We start from the raw sequence: 17,852 nt of genomic DNA, 5'->3' as shown, positions 1-17,852 counted from the left end.
TGACTTGCGTCTTTGTTACATCTTATGCTATTTTCTTTGTTATGCAGTTCATTATAGATTCGCCTTTTTATCTGTTGTGGAGTTTTTAAAGCATTGATAGCTTTATAAGATTTTTTTTTTCTTCATCAATTGAAGAAATCTTCTTCATTTCATATGCTAGCTAGATATTATTCTCTCGATAATGCTGTGGAAGGTTCGCAAGATTCAGAATGTTTGAAAAGGGTATGGTACTTGGCAGTTGGCACAAGTCAGCATTAGGCATTAGCTCATATTTTCTTTGTATACCATCAGCCCTGTGTGGTTGCCACCTAAAAATGTGTTCATCTCATTAGATGAAATAATTTTTTAGTGGCAACCAAGATGAAATCATTTTTACTGGCGACCAAACAGGCGCTAATGAATTAATCGTTTCTAGTTGTTTTCATTTTACTTTTGTGGTGCAGATTGGTTTTCAATGTTCGTACTGAACTCATGCATTCTAAGTTGGTAATGTCTCTTTGCTCATATAATACAACCAGTGGTTGTAATGAAGATTAAATCTCTTTCAATGGAAGAATGAGGCACATAAAACTTAAAACTTGTACAGGCAAGCTAAGCTGTATATGACTCGTACTACACTTTGAGATATTTATGTGAATAACTTGAATGATTGTTGGTTGTTCATTTTTTCCTTTTTCTTATTATTATTATTATTTTTCTTTATTTCTTCTTCTTTTTTGGTCACAAAGTGAAATGAGTCTCTATATGTGTGCTGTGACTTGAAATTTCTGTTAATTTTCTGACATGGTGATATACGATATAAGACAAACAATTTTTTCAATTGATTCACATCAGACAAGGCTTTCAATTTAATAATCTAGATTTATAGATAAGCTCTTAGTGGCACAAATGTAATGTGTTCTGTGTTATTTATGTTACAAGAGCCTTGTGAGGGATATTTGCATGAATATTATCGAGAATGGTATTCACGATACACATGCGAGTGTGGAACATGTGCCTGATCCTGGCAATTCATCAAGCGGATCCAACCATGGATATGCCTTGGGCTGCTCATCAGTTGGGTTACGTGTATGAAGAAAATGGATGGTTTAGGGATCAAGGCTACATTTTACAATAAAAATAGATGGTTGTGCTCCCCAAAGTTGTTATTTTTGTTTGGACACAGCTATTGATAAACTTCTGACCTTGGATCATCTAAAGACTAGGGGGATAAACCTCCCTAACACACGCATTCACGCACAGCTGTACACGAGTTGAATCGAGTCGAGCTTGGCACGGCTAGGCTCGGCTTGGTCAGTAGCTAACCCTAGCTCGAACTCCTGACTGGCCAGCTCAGCTCGGTTCGGTCAGCAGCTCGGGCCAGTTCGAGCCGAGTTCGAGCCTGTGCGACATTTTCTCAAACACATAGAGTGCATCTTCAATTTCTCACAGAATGCAAAACAATAACAGCAGTTTACAGGTATTTCATTAAACACTTGGCGGGCAGTATCAAAATCAAGATATGAGGGTAGTTTTATAATGTAAATTTTTTTTTTTTTGGTAGTGATTTGTTTTGTATCCATTCCTTCCTCGCCACCAGCCGATCTCGCAAAGAATGTATGCACCCGAAACAACACTTTGTTGAGTCATTTCATCAAACACTCAGTGGGCAGCGTCAATATCAAAATGATCGAGTCACCAAGCCGATTCAATTCGAGTCGATTCGAGTTGAGGTTCGATCTGAGTGGAGTCAAGCTCAAGCAAGCTTGAACTCAGTTCGAAATTTTTTTGAGCTCCAAAAACCAACTCGACTTGGTCTGAAGTCCGAATCCAATTTTGAGACAAGGCGAGTCAAGCTTTTTCTGAGTCGAGTCAAGCGAGCTGACCGAGCTGACTCGACTCGTGCACAACTCTCTCTCTCTCTCTCTCTCTCTATATATATATATATATATATATATATATATATATATATATATATATATAAATGCTCACCAGCACACCTTCGCACACGTGTCTTGGGCACAAAATCTGAACGGTCCACGTGATGCAGCACTCCTTGAAACCCCCAAGCCAAATTTTTAGCCTGATTCAAAACTTTGGTGGGCCATGGCAAATAAAAAACAGTTTAGTCCCTTGATTTGCTTCTCTCTTTGCTATGGCCCACCAGAGTTTTGAATCGGGCTGAAATTTGGGCTTGGGGGGGTTTCATGGGGTGCCGCATCACGTGGAGCGATCAGATTTTGTGCCCAGCACACGTGTGCTGCTCACCTGAAAAGGTGTGCATTGGTGCTCACCAAAGAAGGTGCACATGCCTCTCTCTCTCTCTCTCTCTCTCTCTCTCTATATATATATATATATATATATATATATATATATATATATAGCAAATGCCTGAACCAAAATATGTCATTGCTATGGGAGCTTGTACCATTACAAGAGGGATGTTCAATACCGATTCTTATAGTACCGTTCGGGGAGTCGATAAGCTAATTCCCGTGGATGTCTATTTGTCAGGCTGCCCACCTAAACCAGAGGCAATTATAGATGCCATAACGAAACTTCGTAAGAAAGTATCTCAAGAAATCTCTGAAGATAGAATTGGGTCTCAACAGGAAAATCGATGTTTTACTACCAATCATAAGTTTCATGTTGGACGCAGTATTCATACTGGAAATTACAATCAAGGATTACTCTATCCATCCCCCTCTACTTTAGAGATATCTTATGAAACATTTTTCAAATACAAAAGTTCAGTATCTTCCCACGAATTAGTGAATTAGGCAAGGTGTGTTTGTGCAGAATAACAAACAACTGGTCAATCTTCATAAATTTCATTGTAAATGTGAAATACTCATAAAAATGTGGGAGTGATCAAGAAGATGCACAGCCGTTCATATGTTTGGCTAGTCAAGCATGAGCTAGTTCATAGATCTTTGGGATATATATATATATATATAATTATATATATATAAAAATTGGTGAGCAGCACACGTGTCATGGCCACAAAATCTGAACGGTCCATGTGATGCAGCACCCCTTGAAACCCCCTGGGACCAACTTTCGGCCTGATTCAAAACTCTGGTGGGCACGGTGTGCTATAAAGGTCGTTACGTAAAGGTAACAGTGGCAATTGATACGCGTTATGGGTTTGTAACGGCTGTAACAACCATTATGGAAAAAAAAAAAGACTCACAATTGTCATTAACGGCACGTTACGTCCCCTATAAAGGCCATAACAGCCCCGTGATGGTCTATTACAGGGCAGATACAAGTTTTTCATACTTTTTAATCAACATTACGGGGCAAATACAGGTTTTTCGAGGTTTTTTTCAATAATAATCATAAAAAGACCGTAATGGCCGTTACGGGGGCGTAATAGCCGTTATGCCCTGTATCATAAAGGTAATGGTGGTGGCCGTTACAGCCACCGTTACCATTATGAAACGCTTTGCTGGTGGGCCATAGCAAAGAGGCAAATCAAGGGAGGAAACTGTTTCTGTTTGCCATGGCCCACCAGAGTTTTTTATCAAGTTGAAAGTTGGTCTTGGGGGTTTAGTATGGACGTGGCTACTGGGACTTGTGTTCAATCATATTGGGGTCCTTGCCTCGGGGTAAACATTTCATTTACCCATGTAGTACAGTGGCAAATTGTGTAGCTGTTGTGTTGGCTGAAGAGGTTGTGACCTGTGTGTCACCACTCACCAGGCTCTTTGCATTGGCAACTCATACCCCGCATTAATGTTTTTGTCTTAATAAATGTTTTTGTTATATTCTAAATCCAATGATTGTTACATATAAACTGACCAACAGGTCAAATTCAAAGTACATACATCACCCACGTGATGAGTGGACCAGCCTGATTTTCAGGCCAACGTATCTTCATGGTGTGGCTGGCTTGATGATTGGCCTGCATCTTGCACAAGTATGCCAGCTCTCGTGCATGCCACAAGAGTACTCAATTCCAGCAGACCATAATTCCACAAAGATACCATCTGCTATCATATATCTGTTGGAGTTAAATAGCTTGTTGACTTATTCATCCATGTACTCTTCTGTCTGAATTAACTCTGCTTTGCAGAAAGAAGGTTGATTTTGTGATAATGCAGTTTTTGAGCAGGTGACAAGGAATGCAGTGCGTGGAATATGGGCTCGGCGATCAAAAATTAACCTTGTTGGTGCTCATATAAATGTTTTCACAGGTGAATGGACACAGAAGGTAGCACTCATTCTGTTCTTTTCAACAATATGAGTTTTTTTTTTTTCAACACTAAGATTACCATGTGTTGCATGAGTTTGACACTTTTGTACTGTCAGTTTTAATTTTAATTTTTATGTAAGAAATGTGAAATATGCTCATTTTAGGTCCTCATTTGTTAAACATTAATGTATATTTTGTGTTACTGATTGTTGTCCATGTGCTCAAACTCCTATAGCTTTGATGTGGTGTTAGCTACAGCATTTATTGAGAATTGCATTCCAACAAGTTGGATTTCTTTCTTTCACAAGAAAATGTGAAGTGATTTGGTTAGCTGTGATCATTACTTCAATAGAATTTGAATGCCGGTAAATGTTTGCTTTTGGTGAAATGCTATGATTCATACTTCACAGTTCTATAAAGTGCATTCTCCATCAAACATGTGGCAAATATGTATGGTGATATGGACCTCTGATCTGCTGGGCCACCACATGAATTTTGTATTGGCTTAAAATCAGTTACCAGACAACTCTTAACTCTTGGCTTGTTGTTTCGAAGTTGAACATAGACTGTTGCCTATTTCCTGAGTTAGCTGCTCCCTTTTCAGGCCACTAATCAGATGCCAGTGTCAGTCTGCTCACCTTAATGTTTCCAGTGTGGTCCGTCCACATGGCAGCCCACCATCTTAATGGTCCTGATTATTGTATACAAGTGCCAGGTGTGCAACAGGGATGCTGTAGATTGCACTTCATGGAACTCCATGAAGATCCTGCAAAACTCTCTGGGGAGATTCTGTAACCTGCATCTCCAAGTACTTTATCTTCAGAAAGAGATTTAAAAAGAAAAAAATGAAACTATCACCTTTGAGCTTTTGCTTGCTCCCCTTCCTTCAAGGCTTACTGGAAAGAATTTTCAAGAAAAATACTAAATAGGTAGTGATAGTCTTTAACTGATCTGATTCATGTGATTCTTGCACTAAAATGAAATTGCTTTACACTTCATGCTTTATTATTGATGATGAGATTCATTTTGAAGATTATTAACTTGGTAAAGTTCATAATTCACAGGCATATGAATTTCTATTTTGTATATGAGAGAATGTATGATTTCCAAAGACATCCTTTTCATTTGAAGTGACTGTGTTTTGTCATCTTACATTTTGATTACATTGCAGGATGCTGGAATAGGAACAAGTATTGACTCCTTCTATGAGTATCTTCTGAAGGTAAGTTCACATGTCACTTGAGAAAGGAAACAGCCTGATTAATAGCAAAACTTCTTAGATATGCACTGTGGTTGGTAAATAATTAATGCATTCCTAAACTCGGGGTTACGTTCAGGAATTTATGGAAACTTTAGAGAAAGCTGAGCATTAGCATGTTAGTAAGACAAGCTTAGGTTTTAACTGAGAGCTATGTCAAGAAAACGATTCTAACTTCCCTATTCTATTTGAAGTTGCACTTTGGAGGAAGAGTGTTACCTGGACTTGCCATTTGAAATTCAGATTGCAAGTTGATGTTGGACCCTTTGTAACTATTGGTCTGCATGATTCTGAGGAATTACCACTTCACCTCATGTGTTGCAACAATCCTGCATTTTGGTAGCATGCCCAGAGGAGCATCCGTGCCAAGGTTTATAAAACTTGGCCAAGTCAAACTGGTATGTTTGAGTTGACTTGGTTTTGGTTGCCATTGATGCAAGTTGCCTATACAACATGCTACTCAGATCAATTTTTTTGAGAGATAACAAGATTTTTTGCTAGAAAACTATCAAGAGAACAAGGCAGCAAAAAAATACAAGGCAGCCGCAGCTAAGATAAAAAAGAAAATAGGGAGGCTTATCTTGCCTCCAGAATGTTGGAGGCCCAATCTTTCACATAAAAGGAAATTTTCCTAATCACCTCCTCAGATGCTTCTATTGTGAAAGCAACGCCTGTTCGTTTTCCCCCAAATGCCCCACAAAACAGTGACCAACACTAATTGCCATAAAGCCTTGACTTCTTTACCGGGGGCCCCTTTGTGCCAAGCCTAAAGCAAGGTATCCACTGAGTTAGGCATGACCCATTCCATACTAAAAATCTTTAGGAAGAAATTGCAAACCTTTTGAGCGAAAGTGTAATGGATGAAGAGGTGATCTATAGTTTCCGCATTAGCCATGCACATAATACAAATATTAGGAATGATCATGGATCTCTTCTAAAGGTTATCAACCGTTAGCACCATTTTCCTACCCAACAACCAAACAATGGCTGCCGCTCTCAGAGATGCCCCATAAGACCAGAAGTGGGAGGGAAAGGGTGAACCAATTGACAAAGATGAATCATAAAGCATGCTATAGAAAATTGTACAGAGAAGCAGCCGAAAGTGTGTGCGCGCCACATTAAAGAATCACTTTCCCTAAGAGATGGAGAGAAAAGCTAAAGACTTTCCATTAATGACTCTTAACTTCAATATTTCCTCATCTAGTAGGTCTCTTCTACATGGAGGAATCCACGCTCCAAAAATGCCGGTGGAGTAGCACCTACACTATGATATCCTTTTCTGTAGCTAAATTGGCCACCCTCTAGAGAGCATCGCAAAGTCTTCTTCCCCCACACCACGGATCTTCCCAAAAATGAACCTGGGTTCCATCACCTAACGCATAAAAGACACCCTTAGTGAACGGGGTTGCGACTAACCCCATCGCTTTTCATATCAAAGATGCGCGATAGATCGATGACCTCTTTATCTACCATCCCCCTGGATAAGTGTCATACTTGCACGCAACGTGCTCTCTCCACAACCCACCTTCTTCAATGCCAAAATGCCACAACCATTTACCCAAAAAAGCCAGATTCATCAACTCCAAAACCCTTATTCCCACCTCACCTTTAACCGGCTTGCATACCTCAGACCACTTGAGAAAATGAAACTTATGCTTATTCTCTGCTCCCCTCCAAAGGAAGTCCCTTCTTAGCCTTTCTAGCCTGGCCAACACCAACTTTGAGCATTTAAAAAGAGACATGAAATACAACGGCATGTTAGAAAGGGCAGTTTTGATGAGAGTGATCCAACCTCCCAAGGACAAATGACAACTTCTCCATACCACTAGAGTTCTTTCAATTCTCTCCACCACCCTATCTCAAAGATGTTTGGGTGTTTCCCAATGCATAGAGGTAGCCCAAGATACTTGGAAGGGAATGATCCCACTTTGCAACCAAGCACTTGTGCCAGCTCATCCACTGCCTCGCCACTTAACCTGATTCCAAGGATTTTGCTTTTTTTCTAAATTTATCTTCAGACCTTAAACCAACTCAAAGCAAGAGATAATCTTTCGAAGATTGTTGACCTCCTCTCCAACCACATCACAAAATAATGTGTCGTCTGCATACTGTGAATGACCGATGCTTCTTTGACTTGAAATCCTAAGATTAAAGCCACCTCTTCGGCTTTGTTCAACGTCTTACTAAGAGGCTCAACTACTATCACAAAATGGTGGGGAGATAGGGGATCTCCCTATCTCACACCCCTATAGGATTTGAAGAATCCTTTTAGGGATCCGTTAACCAAAACTGAAAAAGCCGCCAAATCGACACAAGCTTGCACCCAACCCCTCCATTTCTTACTGTAGCCCAATCTTCCCAACATATAATCAAGGAATGCCCAATCTACATGATTGTATGCCTTCTTCATATCTAGCTTGCACACTATCTTGCCATTGCCATCTCTGTGTCTAGAGTCGATACACTTGTGAGCAATGAAAGCACTATCTAGAATCTATCTACCTTGAATGAAGGCACCTTGGTTTTCAGAGATGACGCTTGATAAAACATTCAAAAACCTATGAGCGAGAGCTTTGGCAAGGATTTTGTAGGGTTCCCCAATAAGCCTTATGGGTCTAAAGTCCTTAAGGTCCTCTGCACTTGCTTTCTTATGGATTAAAGCAATGAATGAAGCACCCAAATCACGAGAAAGGCAGCCTCTCCCATAGAATTAAGCGAAGAACTCGATTATATCAGATTTAATGGCAGACCAGAATTTTTGAAAAAATGCCATACAAAAGCTATCAAGCTCCGATGACTTATCCCTACCCAAAGATTCAACTGCTACCATAATCTCCTCATATCAGTCATTATTTGATTCAACCAATACTTTACGATTCCTTTTTACACAGTTAACATTAGTGAGTGAATTATTTAAACGATTGATACATGAATAGGTGGACCAAGTTTATTTTTTAATAGCCCCTCCACATTGTTGTAGAATTTTCTTAATGAAAAGGACTCAACATGACTACAAATATTTGAATACATTTCAAAGAAAGGATCAAATTAATATTTAAAAACAAACACTCGAGCTTGGGCCAAGTTAAAAGCCCTTTAATTGGGACATTACTCGATAGCATTCAATGAAACCTCCATTTCTGATCATCTTTGGGGATGTCAATGGGCTGGGTAAGGTTTGTCCAAGCTCGGCCTCCAAATTGAAATCTAGGCCTGAGCTTGGCCTAGGCCCATGACGAACCAAAAAAAAAAAAAAAACAGCCCAAGCCCAACTTATGATGATTATGCATGGCCTGAGGTTGGGCCCAGCCACCCACTTTTTTGTAAGATCTAGGTCCTTCGTTAAGTGTGATCCATCATGTATGATACATGACAAAAAATGCTCCTAAAACCCCAAATGGGCTAAGCTAGGCTTCCAAGCTCATACACACGGTGTAAACCCAATCTGATTAATAAATGGACTTAGATTTTAGGGTGGGGCCCAGCCCTTGGACCTAGTTTCCAGCCCAAGCCTGGTTTGAGGTAGACCAGGCCTGAAAATCCAACAGACCCACCTGGCCCATTGATAGCCCTAATCTTTGATGGGGCTTCTTCCTATACCTATGAATTCCATTGGACGCGGAAATGATATATTGGAAGAATCGTTTTGGTCTTCTAATATCAATAGGTTGATTGTTTCACTCATTATCTTCCAATAGCTGAGGAGAATATGTAAGGCCTCATCCTGCCTAAGGAGAACACTCGAAGGCGACAATGAGGCACTTTTCTCCTAGCCGAGGACGATCAGCATCCCGTGCGCGTTCCCAGCACTCCTTGCATCATGGGTTGGCACGAGACATTTCAAAATATTTCGGCAAGTCAAGTCGCCGATCTTGATACGGCTTGGCACACTGTTCGTCAAGCGAGCGGCGCAATCAATCTCCGAACTAGCAAGGACCGCTCTAGTCCTCCACAAAGGAATGGTCTTAAAGACAAGACCCTTTGATACCCTTCCACTGCTCCTGATCCCCTCAAGCGGACCTTGGACATAGGCGATGAAGATGGGTGGAAAATGGTCCACCCTAAGAAGAAACAAGGCCCATGCAACAAATTACCAAACCCCCTTCGCGAACTTCCTATGCTCTATGTCAACAACTTCCCTGAAGATTGGATGGATATTCACTTTAAAAGGGTCTATGGGAAATTTGGTACTGTCAAGGAGGTTTATTCCAAAAGAGCGAGGATCTTCTTCCATTAGAGGATTTGCCTTCATCCGTATGAATTCAAACGATGAATTATCCCTTGTTGTGGAAGGGATGTAGGGCAAAGTCTTCTATGGAAGGGAGATTCGGGTCAACGTAGCCCATTTTGGCCTGAAAAGAGTTTACTTGGAGATTAAGAAAATCTTTTCAAGTGCCCAACCCTTCTAAATTGGGGCAAAGAGTTCACTTTGCCCCCTCCCCTCCACCAGCTTCTGCGGCAATTTTGGAACCTCCCTTTCCTCCCTCCGGAGCCTAGAAATCGTTTAAAGATGTCCTTCAGGATGATCCTCTTCGAGACTCTTCTTTGAATTCGCAAAGGATTTCTCCCCTTGTCCCGGGATCTCTGGTCCCTCCTCCACTCCCCTCGGGATCTCCAAACACTCCCGTCCAACCCACCATCCCTATGGATGCTCTGAGCCCCCCTTTTCCGATCAACTCGTCTTTCCTGCCCTTTGTTCCGTCTCCCTCATTCATAAAGAAAGTCTGTCTAGGGGATCAATGTTTTGTTCGAGTATCAGAACTGATTCTCGCGATGTTTTTGTTATCGTGATATATTGTCATGTTTCGATGATATTTTTGTTGAAACATTGTAAAATTTATATTCCAGCTAGGTTCCATATCCTCAATGTGTGAAACATGATATGTTGGCCGATATGATCAAAACATAAAACCATGTCTTATCTGTTGCCTTGATGGATCTTTTTACCTTTTCCCTTTTGGAGTTATAAAAGAAATAATAAGAGGTATGGTTTATCATCTGGTACATATTCTCTTTTCTCTATGCAACTCCAAGAAATTCATTGTTCATTTTTCTTAAGGGCTTTCTTACCGACTACAGGCCTATCTGTTATTCGGAGATGAGGAGTATTTGTTCATATTCCAGGAAGCTTACAAGGCTGCAATGCATTATCTATACCATGATCCTTGGTAATTTGTTATTATTTCTGGTCCACAAATCTTACTATTCATGTTTATGTTTCTCATTTAGATTTTCAAGTTGCAATTTTGACACAACTATAGGTATGTGGAGGTAAACATGAATTCTGCTTCCATGGTGTGGCCGTTATTTAACAGTCTTCAGGCATTCTGGCCTGGCCTTCAGGTACTTTTTCTTTTTTTCCCTTTTCCAAGGATTTCTACAATCTTCATCCCAACGATATGTTTTGTGTCCTTGGATCTTGAGTTTGCATGAGTGGGGCCCATGGACCTGGTATCCAGATAGTTGATCTGAACTCATCCTATCTTTGGCATTTTTTCCATTTAAAATGAACTGTTACTATTTTTTTTTTTTTCAACTGTCTATTTTCAGGCACCAATCTAAAGATTATGAATGCCCCATTGGGGAGATCTTTCTGGCCTTTCTACTGATTGGTAGGCCCTTCAGATCAATAGTATACACTGCTGAATGAAGGGCACACTTGGACAGACTCCAGCCCCAAAGATACCATGCAAACGCTTGACTTGAGGATCATATAATTCTTCTTCTTTTTAAATTTTTTATTATATACTATGCCTTTACATACTGGGAAATTAATCATATTCTCGTTTGGAAGGTTTTAGCTGGGGACATTGATCCTGCTATCCGGACACATGCTGCTTTCTTTAGTGTCTGGAAGAAGTACGGTTTCACCCCAGAGGGTTTTAATCTTGCTACATTCAGCGTTCAGGTACTTAGCTATTGCAGTAAGATGTCCAAGGTTTTTTCCCTTGAATGTGTTCAAGTTTTCTATATGATATCCTTGCTTTTACTGGTTTTAAATGGATCTTGTTTGTTACAAAATATCACCAGTAATTTTTTAATAAAGTTTTTTTTTTTTTATAAATTTTAAAAAGTAGTACTTTAACTGTACCTGTATTTCAGCATGGTCAAAAAAGCTATCCACTACGTCCGGAGTTGATTGAGAGCACATATTGGCTATTCAAAGCCACCAGAGATCAAAGGTGAGTTCCTTGTTTGAGTAATTGCAAGTGTAATTTGTATTTTTTTAATTGTCTTTTTTTTTTTTTTTTTTTGCAAATGTAATTTTTATTTCATGGCGCTTCGTGTCTTCTATGTTAATATGCACTTTTTAGAAATGTTTTTTCTTGCATGGGATTAGGTTGTGAATTTTTGCTCTCTTTGCCATTTTTTTGTGCAGCCTAGTTATCAAGTCAATGAGATCTCAACCCCCAAATCATAAAGAACTGGACAAGAGTACACCCACAAGAATGATGAAGTAGAGAAGGAGAAATAACTTTATTGATATCAAACTTCTCTTACAATACTCAAGAAATCTCACACCTAGAAAAATATTGGAATGCTTGCCTCCTACCCTATCCTCCCTTTTATAGATCCTAAATGAATCTATAATGAGGATCCTGCCAACTAAGAGATCGATTTCAATGCAATCATAATTGATTTCAAATCTATCTAATCTACCTAAGATAGTAAAAGCATAATACTAGTAATAGGAAATGTAGGAAATAATTTTCCAAATCGGTTTGGCTAGTGACCTCAACACCAACCAGCTAGCTAGTGTCAAAGCTCTGTGGACCCCACCATGATGTGTGTATTTTATTTGTGCCATCCCTCCATTTTTCCAGCTCATTTTAAGGCATGAGCCCAAAAATGAGACAAATTCAAATCTCAGGTGGGCCACACTACAGGAAAACAATGGGGATTGAACGCCCACCATTAAAAACTTCTTGGGGCTCATTGTACCGTTTATTTGCCATCCAACCTGTTGATAAGGTCACACAGACCTAGATGAAGGGAAGTCATAAATATCAGCTTGATCCAAAACTTCTGTGGCCCCAGAAAGTTTTCAATAGTATGTGTTCAATCCCCACTGTTACCTATGATGTGGTCTACTTGAGATTTAGATCTGCATCATTTTTTGGCTCATGCCCTAAAATGAGCTGGCAAAATGGGTGGACGGTGTGGATAAAACACATACATCATGGTGGGGCCCACAACGCTTTGACAACAGCTAGATGGCTGGTGTTGGGGTTACTAGCAAAACCACTTCCCTTCAAATTAGCTCATTTATCTTCAATCATATCTCCCCATATCTTTTATCACATCTTAAAATTTTCCTTTATATTTTCCAAAATAGTAAATTACAAATCTTAATATTTAAGTTCCAAATCCATAAATAAACAGTCCAAAATTAGCAAATGATGGGCCTTGGGTGGGCCGTGGGCCTATATCAGTTATCCCCAGCTTTCAAAGAATTCCTCGAGTTGCAAACCAATCTCAACTTTTAGACTTATACTACCTCTATAACGAATCTTCTTCTTCTTTGGTGGAAGCTAGTGGTGCAACCCTAAGTATCGGCTTGGCACAAACTTTGTTAGAGTCTGTTATAGATGATATCTCTTTTACTTGCACTTTTGTGGGTGACAATTTTTTTGTTGTAACTTTAAAGTTCCTTGTGAATCTTGAATCATTTGCTTGGTTTTTCATGCCATGGAGTATTGAGACCTATTTGCATGTCTATTAGAATGATTGCCATTATCATTGGATCAATCAATTGATGCACTAATGAATTCTAGTGTATGCCCAGCGTTAATGCATTGATCACTTCAAATGTCAACTTTTCCTTTGATTCCATGGATCTCTTCGTCATTTCCGAAATTCCTACTTCAATCCCGAGTTCTCAATCACGTTCCAGCAATCGAAGGATTTGATTATTGGCATCTTCATAAGCCGAGGCCACCTATTGTTGTTTAGGAGCTTGGTGGGGACCTTCCCTTGCGTATCACGTGCTCCAACTTCAATCTCTGAATTCACTCTACGTTGGAGCTCCCCCACTTGATTAACGAGATTGCCTACCGTATGTGTGAGTTGATCTACCTGCTTTGTGAATTCGTGGATCAATTGGATTACTAGCACAAATATTTTCTTGTGTCACCACTTTTGAAGCCATTAGGAAATGTAGGGTCGGCAATTCCCCAACGATCATCCTCTCTTATACCAAAATGGTGCAACTTGGTTATCAAGTCAATGAGATCTCAACACCCGAATCACAAAGACATGGACAAGAGTACAATCACAAGAACGTTTGGTTAGAGAGAGAGGAATACTTGATTAATATCAAGCTTTTTCTTAAGAAAAACTCTGAAAAATATTGGAGTGCTTACCTCCTACACTAACCCCCTAAATGAATCTTTAATGAGGACCCCCCAACTAAGTGATTGATTTCAAATTAATCATAATTGATTCCAAATCAATCTAATCTCCCTAAGATGGTAAAAGCCTAATAATAGTAAAAGCAAATCTAGGAAATAATCCTCCAAATCTTCAATCACATCTTCAAATTAGCCCCTGTATCTTCAATCATCTCTCTTTATCACATCTTTAAATCAGCCCCCATATTTTCCACAAATATAAATTGCAAATCTTAATATTTAGGCCCCATATTTATAAATAAACAGTCCAAAATCAGCACATGTTGGGCTCCATAGTGGGTTTGGGCCTAGGTGGGCCATGAGTCTATGTCACATTTTTTGTTTGGTGTTTTGTTTTTTCTTGTTTGCTGTCTAATTGAGCAATTGATGATGCCAACACTAAATGGGGTTCCATGAAGTGATGCCAAAACATAACATCTCCACCATACACGTGGCAGTTGGATGTGCCTATTTGGTGAGTAGGAGTTTAGGACCTCTTTATTTGATGGGCCATGTGTGGATGGCTCATAGGCCACAAATCAAGGCAACGAGACCATGGTACCTGCCACGTCAGTGGTCTGCAAATAGAGGGCTGACATCAACTTTGGTTAAAATTGGCAATGGTCTTTTTCATCTGATAAAACTCACAGAAAACAGATGGATAAGATCATCCAATCACTTCAAGTTTTGGGCCATGGGTCATCACGCAGTGCCCTACTAGATTAACAATTACTATCATCAAATTTTTTATTTACCACGTGATATGGGCACTGCGCTTCATGGAATGTTTGTGAAGAATGCATCGTACGACATTCTCTTATCCAATATTAGTAGAACCTTGGAGCCATTGATAAGGTTTAGGGTTTAAGGTTTGCAAAGATAGTGCCACTGGCTTCTGCTGCATTTGGGAAAGCCCAGCCTTCCTGACCAACCAAAAGAGTTCTTATTGGAGCCTATACCTCATACAAAAATGGTCAAAGTAGCAGGTAACAGAAATGGGTTAATGGTGGATAAAGGAGGCACCTTCCCATCTTTGACCCATGGATCCAGCAAGAAGATGTGCTGCCTCAGATAATTTTCTCTTAGACTAACAAGCCAGCGTAATTATTCAGGCTGCATTTGGACGTGCAAGAAAACTTAATTTCTAGTTCAATTTGATGGATGGCAAATAAAATAATTCAATGGTGCTTCCTAGTATTCATGATGAAGTGGCCCTCAACTCTAGTTATGCTTCTTCCTGGTCAAACATGAAAGTAATGTAATTGAAATTGGGAGCCCGGTCACTCGACTGAATGCTGACAAAAGAAACTATGATTTGGGTATTTCAGTTTTGTTAGACTAATAATTGCAATTCAATTTCGTTAGTGGATCCAAACAGACCCTTACTGATTATGAGCTTGTGAAGCCGCTTCTGCTGGGAGGCGGTCTCGAACATCTTCCAATAGATTTCTTGCTTCGAGCTTTTGCAGATACATTGCTTAAATCCACGTTCTACGATCAGTCATTTTCAAATTTGTAAGAAAACAGACCCATGTATCTTTCCCCAACTTCAATTTCAAGGGAATCATGCTTTGCAGATACCTGGATGCTGGACGGGATATGGTTGCTAGCTTGCAATATGGTGCAAGGTGCACTTGCGGATATTGTCATATAGCAGATGTGGAGTCTCACAAACAGGACGACCACATGGAGAGCTTTTTCCTTTCTGAAACTGTAAGATATTCATAAAAGAAGTGAATCAACTCCTGCTTTTTACTGCTAAAGTATCTTTTCTTGTTTATTCAGTTGTAGACATTCTGCACACTACATGAACATCTCTTTTATACTTTGGTAATTGCCTGTCAACAACGAATTTCAGGTTAAATACTTATGGCTTCTTTTCGATTTGGCCGTCGGCGGGGACAACCTTGTTGAAAATGGGCCATACAAGTAAGTGGCATGCTGCATCTGACCTTGTAGAGGATAGCTAGCTGGCCACAATTTATTGCTCTCTAGTTCCCATGGGGACATGCAGCAGATGTTACAAGATCCAGACTACTAATCTGGTGGGCTGAACCATCTTTGGCTGACATTCTAAAAATCAGGCAATTAGATGATCATGACCCCCCCAACCAGGACGGCCTAGAAATGGGAAGCAGTCACTTTCTTCTCAGATCAAGCATGTAGATTTTTGGGCCATGATCCATCCATGGTGTGGCCTTGTGGAACTTGTGTACAATAAGCTGTATGTTCTTAGGATTCGTTCTGCTCCATATTGTTTGTTTAATGGTACCATTTGCTTTGAAAAATCCGGATGCAGGTATATCTTCAGTACAGAAGGTCACTTGTTGCCTGCATCTCCTGAAATATCTCTAGTCCATGAACACTGTTCTTACTACGGAGCATTCTGCAAAGGTGATGACAAGCGGAAATTCCAAACTTCTGTTGTCCCATTCGACCACCAAGAAACGAACGATAGCAGTGTCTATAGAGGTTGGGGTCCTAGTTCTCAATCATGCCCCAAATCAAGGGAATCCGTTTCTGCATCTGTGCTCATTAAGGTCCATACTGAACTTCTATTATTGTGTGGAATATGATAGGAATGAGGGGTGCTACCTGCAGATGTGCATCTGCAAGTGACCCACAGATGCCAGTGGCACATGCATGTGAGATTGAGATTGTTCGTTAGGTGAGCCCCACGGATATTTGCTCTCGCCAAAAAACTGGGCTGATCCACTTGGTAGGTTCCACACGCAGACGTTTGATGTTAACAGCTGGTTCTTTTTCAACCACCTATTTCTTCTTACATGTGTGGCCCACCTTGTGCATGAACAATACTGTTTTTTGGGCTCAGACATTTGACCATGGAACCCACCTGATGAATGGCCTGGATCACACATGCGACCATGGGATGTGGACGCTTGCTGATTGACATCATGACTCATGAGGAGCTTTCCTCTCAATTGAGAAGATACCACTGATGCTTGTTATTATGTCTCTTGTTGATTTTGTCCCATTTTCCAACAGGGCCTTTGCCGAGGGCTAACACATGGGCAGAAGTACGGGATATCATATCTTCCTGATCCGACGTCAGTAACAAGAACCAATGAAGGTGAGTCACAAACCAACCCAAGGTTGATGTCATGAGAAGGCATTCAGTAGTTGTAATTTGAACCCAGATAACAAAAGTTGGTTTCTCTTGATGCTACAGGATGAGAGCGGAAATAATTGTCACTCGATTCACAGAAGCAATTCAGTCGATGGCCCATCACAGGGGTGAGGTTGACAGCTGAGCCGCCAATCAGGAACAATCAAAAGTGTATTTCCAAATCCAAACAGTGCCCTGTCTGATCAAATGTATGGGGTGGCTGAGAAATCTAGACCACACTATCTCTTGATGTTCCATCCTAGTTGTGATGACCCCCACCAAGTTTGTAACATTTGAGTTTGTAGGGTATTAAGTCCTAGAGTCCTAGTGGTTAGGAGATGTGGGCACTCCCAACAAGGACATGGGTTCAGCCCCAGCTTAGATCAGATTGGAAAGGAAATTAAAGAAAAAGATAGGAAGTACTTGCAAATATTTAATTTAGGGTCGAAATTGAAAACATGGGTTCATTGCCTTTCTTCCTTGATTGTTAACCTTATTTTGTTGGTTCCCATGAATGGGTTCATGCATCAAAAATATTTCAAGATTGGAACATCCTACATCGCGAATTGTTTGTATTTTTTCCTTTGAACGTGGATTGCTGCTTTTGTTTCTTATTTATCAATTTGATGTGCTGCTAATTGAGTATGTTGGGAAGCTTTTTTAAGTGCATGGAGCATCCAGGTGGGGCCTCTGATCATGTACTGGCCATGGTTCAAAATCTCAGTGGGACGATCCTAACCATATGATCCGAAGACATTTTCGGAACATTGATTTGCTCGTTTGTGTTCTTGGTGGTCCATCTGAATGCCACTGCATCAGATGTTTATGGCTTGGCCAATCGACAATGAGATGTACCTTTCCTACGGCAGTGAGTCCGGGTCCCACTAATTTTGCAGCCAT

General features: G+C 40.2%; 1 protein-coding gene across 1 annotated transcript in view; it reads left to right on the top strand.

Annotated features, from left to right (window-relative positions):
* LOC131232227 (alpha-mannosidase I MNS4) overlaps positions 1 to 17,566 on the top strand; it is a 40,078-nt gene extending 22,512 nt beyond the window's left edge. Inside the window, exons 8-18 of the mRNA XM_058228423.1 lie at positions 4,086 to 4,195; positions 5,349 to 5,399; positions 10,515 to 10,603; positions 10,697 to 10,778; positions 11,230 to 11,343; positions 11,538 to 11,617; positions 15,403 to 15,538; positions 15,684 to 15,754; positions 16,125 to 16,365; positions 16,832 to 16,916; positions 17,016 to 17,566. Coding sequence (XP_058084406.1) covers positions 4,086 to 4,195; positions 5,349 to 5,399; positions 10,515 to 10,603; positions 10,697 to 10,778; positions 11,230 to 11,343; positions 11,538 to 11,617; positions 15,403 to 15,538; positions 15,684 to 15,754; positions 16,125 to 16,365; positions 16,832 to 16,916; positions 17,016 to 17,020 — 1,064 coding nt within the window. The 3' untranslated portion in view covers positions 17,021 to 17,566. The remainder of the gene's footprint in view (positions 1 to 4,085; positions 4,196 to 5,348; positions 5,400 to 10,514; positions 10,604 to 10,696; positions 10,779 to 11,229; positions 11,344 to 11,537; positions 11,618 to 15,402; positions 15,539 to 15,683; positions 15,755 to 16,124; positions 16,366 to 16,831; positions 16,917 to 17,015) is intronic.
* The last annotated feature ends 286 nt before the right edge of the window (positions 17,567 to 17,852 follow it).

Source organism: Magnolia sinica, chromosome 18 (genome assembly GCF_029962835.1).
Source record: "Magnolia sinica isolate HGM2019 chromosome 18, MsV1, whole genome shotgun sequence".
In the NCBI taxonomy this organism is placed as follows: Eukaryota; Viridiplantae; Streptophyta; class Magnoliopsida; order Magnoliales; family Magnoliaceae; genus Magnolia; species Magnolia sinica.
The sequence above is the reverse complement of the archived record's forward strand: the minus strand, read 5'-3'. Positions and strand labels throughout refer to the sequence as shown.